Below are 4,332 nucleotides of genomic sequence, written 5' to 3' on the forward strand. Positions count from 1 at the left end.
AAGATGGCATGGAGAAAGAGAAAGGTGAAGATGGCTAGATAGAGATGGAGACGTAGAGAGAGATATGGACAAAGATGGATTAAGATGGCATGGAGAAAGAAAAAGGTGAAGATGGCTAGATAGAGATGGAGACGTAGAGAGATATGGACAAAGATGGATTAAGATGGCATGGAGAAAGAGAAAGGTGAAGATGGCTAGATAGAGATGGAGACGTAGAGAGAGATATGGACAAAGATGGATTAAGATGGCATGGAGAAAGAGAAAGGTGAAGATGGCTAGATAGAGATGGAGACGTAGAGAGAGATATGGACAAAGATGGATTAAGATTGCATGGAGAAAGAGAAAGATAAAGATGACATGGAGAAAGAGAAAGATAGAGATGGGGGAGATAGAGAGAGAGACGGAGAACCCTCGATGGGCGATAGTAGAAAAATGGATTTTTTTCAAAGTCTACCCTCTTTCCCTCTCATTCTCTCTCTCAGAATCAGACAACTTGCCTTCCCTCTTAACCCTAACCCTACCTCGTGTAAACCTTCTATATATACCCCCACGTTTCCCTCCCTGCAGTATCTACCCCAGCTCTAAGACCTCTCCAACTTGTTCCTCTTCACTGCAATGGCAAAGGCGGTACTATCGCTTCCTCTTCTGTCAATGCTGCTTCTTTTCTTCTTCTTCTCCGGCGTGCACTCACAGGGAACAGCCGGAGGATGGGAGAGCGCCCACGCTACCTTCTACGGGGGGGGAGACGCTTCTGGCACAATGGGTTAGTCTTCAATCTCGCAAGTTTCTATCTTTTTCTCTTGGTTTTTCAACTGGGTTTCCGTCTTACTCTTGCATTTCAGGGGGGGCTTGTGGGTACGGGAATCTCTACAGCCAGGGTTACGGAACGGAGACAGCGGCGTTGAGCACGGCCTTGTTCAATAACGGGCTGAGCTGCGGCGCTTGCTACGAGCTCCGTTGTGCCGATGACGGGAAGTGGTGCTTGCCAGGGAGTATTACAGTAACGGCGACGAACTTCTGCCCTCCCAATCCTTCTCTTCCGAACGACGATGGCGGTTGGTGCAACCCTCCTCGCGAACACTTTGATCTCTCCCAGCCTGTGTTCGAACGCGTCGCTCTGTACCGCGCCGGTATCGTCCCCGTCGCTTACCGGAGGTGGGGTCCCCGTTTGATTATCTGTTTTGCCAAGAGTTTTTAATCGGGTTCTTGTTTTTTTATCCCGGTTTCAGCTCTGTTATGCCCAAGTTACCGTCTTTTCTACTGGGTCTTTGTTTTCTATCTTGATTTTCATCCCCTTTAACTGGGTTTTCGTACTCTGCCCTCGTTCCCTCTTCCTCGTACAAGGATTGATCTTTAAGACCGGGTCTTCATCGTCTGCCTTGATTGAGCTCATGTTTCCATGTTTTACATTGGGGATTCGCATTCTTCCCTAGTTTCCTCTTCCACATCCCAATAACTGTTCCTGCTGGGTCTCCATTATCAAGACCCAATCTTCTACTGAAGTTCCATATTCTACTTTAAATGTTTCCACCCTAATGTTCACCCCTATCAAACCCGAATTTGCTTATTTTCAACTGGCTCTTCGTCATTTATACACATGTCCACCACCCTCAAATCCAAATTTGCAAATTTTCATCTTGATCTTCAGCATCAATCCTAATTCCCTCCACCCTCGAACCAAAACCTAAACTTTTTCACCGAGTCTTCATCATCAACCCTGACTCCCACCGTCGAACCAAAACCTAAAATTTTTCACCGAGTCTTCATCATACAAGACCCTTGAATACACAAATTTTCAACTGGGTCACCACCCTCAATCAAAACTTACAATTTTTCATCTGGGTTTTCAGGGTAACGTGCCAGAAGAAAGGGGGCATGCGATTCACCATCAACGGGCACACCTACTTCAACCTGGTGCTGATCACCAACGTGGGCGGCGCCGGGGACGTCCACGCCGTCTCAATCAAGTCTTCAAAGACGGGGTGGCAAGCGATGAGCAGAAATTGGGGCCAAAACTGGCAGAGCAACAGCAATTTCGGCTCAGACGCGCTTTCTTTCATGGTGACCACCAGCGATGGAAGAACGGTGATCTCCAATAACGCTGTTCCTCAGGGCTGGTCTTATGGACAGACCTTCTCTGGTGGGCAGTTCAGCTAAAATGGTGAGAGAAGTCGCTTGAAATGGGTGGGTAGGAAGTGGGGAAGGGGAAGTGGAGGTGGTGTGTTATTACTTAGTAAGGGTGTAACGTAAGTCGCCCGGCTTGCGAGTGAGCTCGTTTTAACTGGGCTTCGCTTGCTCGCCTCTGTAATGTGGCCGCAGAGGGCGAGGTTTGGCCCCGCGGAAATATATCAGTGAATGGTATTTTCCTTTAATTGTTTACATCGAATCAGAGTGGCGCAGCGGAAGCGTGGTGGGCCCATAACCCACAGGTCCCAGGATCGAAACCTGGCTCTGATATCGAGGCATCTTTTTGAACTTTTTTACTGGGTATTTTTGCTGAAAAATTTAAGTTATACTTCTAATCTTTCAAGGTAAGTATAGACTCTTTCTTGATTTTAAAGCTTTTTCGGCCAAGTAAATTTTTTATTGAGTATTTTTGCTCAAAATTTTTTATGTTATTCTTATAAACTTTCTAGTTATGTATTTTTTCTCTTGTTTACATAAAACTCTTTCTTGATTTAAAAGCTTTTTTAGGCCGATAGGCCGAGTAAATTTTTCATTAAGTATTTTTGCTGGAAAGTATATAAGTTAATCTTATAATCTTTCTGGTTATGTATTTTTTCTCTTGTCTGTATAAAACTCTTTCTTGATTCAAAAGTTTTTTTAGGCCGATAGGCCGAGTAAATTTCTTACTGAGTAGTTTTGCTGAAAAGTATACAAGTTATTCTTATGGACTTTCTAGTGAAGTATTTTTTCTCTTGTTTATATAAAACTCTTTCTTGATTTAAAAGCTTTTTTAGGCCGAGTTAGAATTCTTTTTAAGATAACTATTATAAGAATAAATTAAATATTCTCATAAACTTAAACATTCTGAATAACTAAAACATTTTGAAAAAATTTTGAGTTTTTTTGCTCAAAAGTATTTAAGTTATTCTTATAAACTTTCTAAGTAAGTATTTTTTCTCATGTGGATGTAAACTCTTTCTTGATTTAAAAACATTTTTAGGCCGAGTTAAAAAAGTTTTCAAGATAACTATTATACCAAGAACATATCTTTACCAATGTTAAATTACAACCTTCCACAGACAAAATTAAGTAAAAACTTTCACAAATTTTTTTTCATTTTATATATGTTTCCAATTTTCATTTCATTTTATACATATCTCTTTCTTGATTCCTTCACCCCCAGCATTCTATTTTGTATTTTCCCAGAAAAGGGTTTTTAGACTTTTTTGCCCCAGTTAAAAAAACTTTCTCAGATTATTATTTCATTAACTATTTTTTCATACAAGTTAAAAGTTTCTATGACCGGCTATCTAGCGAAAATGTTTCTCTGGCGGTTAAATGCAACTCTTCCTAGATTCCTGCGCCTTAGGATTATTGTTCCTACTTACCCAGAAAAGATTTTATGATAAAAATCTTTTTACTTTACAATATCTGAAATATAAACGGATTTCTTTCAAATATTTTCTTGTATTTCCGCACAATTAACTAGATATTTTCTTGATATATGCAATGCTGGTCGTCAAAAGAGTTATTTTGTTGCTCTCTCTCATTTTCCCCAATCCCTGAAGTTTAAGGTCACTGTGGAATTTTTTTACTATCTGGGTTTAAACCAACAGGGAGAAAAAAAAACCTACATGGGTTTTTCTCCCTGTAAGCTCTATATAGAAAGAAGTCTTAATGAATATTTCCTTGTTGATTTCTAAGTTTTACTGGTCTGGCAATCGCCGGTAGGGAGGAAGTCTTTCTTCTGTGTAGCTATCTATGGAAGGAATAGTTATTTTTAAAACAGTGTGCGTATCACATGTTTCTTGGTGGAAGCATTTACTGAATATCTTCTTCATTAAATGGAATGTCGGCGACGACCCTGCAGTAACCTTTCGCTGCACCATCTTTAATGATAGGTCAACGGTTATCTCTGCCGGCTTAATGCCTTGCCCCACCTGTAACGGCGTTGAAAGAACCCATCTTGTTTGTTCCTTGTCGATTCCATTAATAGAGAGATATATAAATAGATAGATAAATAGACAGATGGATTAGATAGATAGATAAATAGATAGATGGATAAGATAGAAAGATATATATATATAGAGAGAGAGAGATAGCGATATAGATAGATATTACAGATCGATAAATATATATTAGAGATAGATACATCAATAAAGATAT

At 40.2% G+C, this 4,332-nt stretch overlaps 1 protein-coding gene and 1 non-coding gene across 2 annotated transcripts; both read left to right on the forward strand.

The window, feature by feature from the left end:
• The first annotated feature begins 554 nt into the window (after positions 1-554).
• On the forward strand, positions 555-2,372 carry LOC144701743 (expansin-A10-like). The gene is made up of 3 exons (XM_078573489.1): positions 555-763; positions 843-1,155; positions 1,851-2,372. Exons 1-3 carry the CDS (start codon positions 616-618, stop codon positions 2,155-2,157), a joined length of 768 nt encoding a protein of 255 aa, XP_078429615.1. The 5' UTR covers positions 555-615; the 3' UTR covers positions 2,158-2,372.
• A 13-nt stretch (positions 2,373-2,385) lies between these two features.
• On the forward strand, positions 2,386-2,457 carry TRNAM-CAU (transfer RNA methionine (anticodon CAU)). Its single transcript has one exon. It is a non-coding gene; the product is annotated as a tRNA-Met (tRNA).
• Positions 2,458-4,332: the final 1,875 nt, after the last annotated feature.

This window comes from Wolffia australiana, chromosome 4 (assembly GCF_029677425.1).
Source record: "Wolffia australiana isolate 7733 chromosome 4, ASM2967742v1".
Classification (NCBI taxonomy): Eukaryota; Viridiplantae; Streptophyta; class Magnoliopsida; order Alismatales; family Araceae; genus Wolffia; species Wolffia australiana.

Bases quoted from the DNA above. Each gene is read 5' to 3' on its own strand.
- LOC144701743 (XM_078573489.1), top strand. From the start codon at position 616: ATGGCAAAGGCGGTACTATCGCTTCCTCTTCTGTCAATGCTGCTTCTT. The intron at 764-842 runs GTTAGTCTTCAA...CTTGCATTTCAG, and splicing joins AGACGCTTCTGGCACAATGG to GGGGGGCTTGTGGGTACGGG. The intron at 1,156-1,850 runs GTGGGGTCCCCG...CTGGGTTTTCAG, and splicing joins GTCCCCGTCGCTTACCGGAG to GGTAACGTGCCAGAAGAAAG.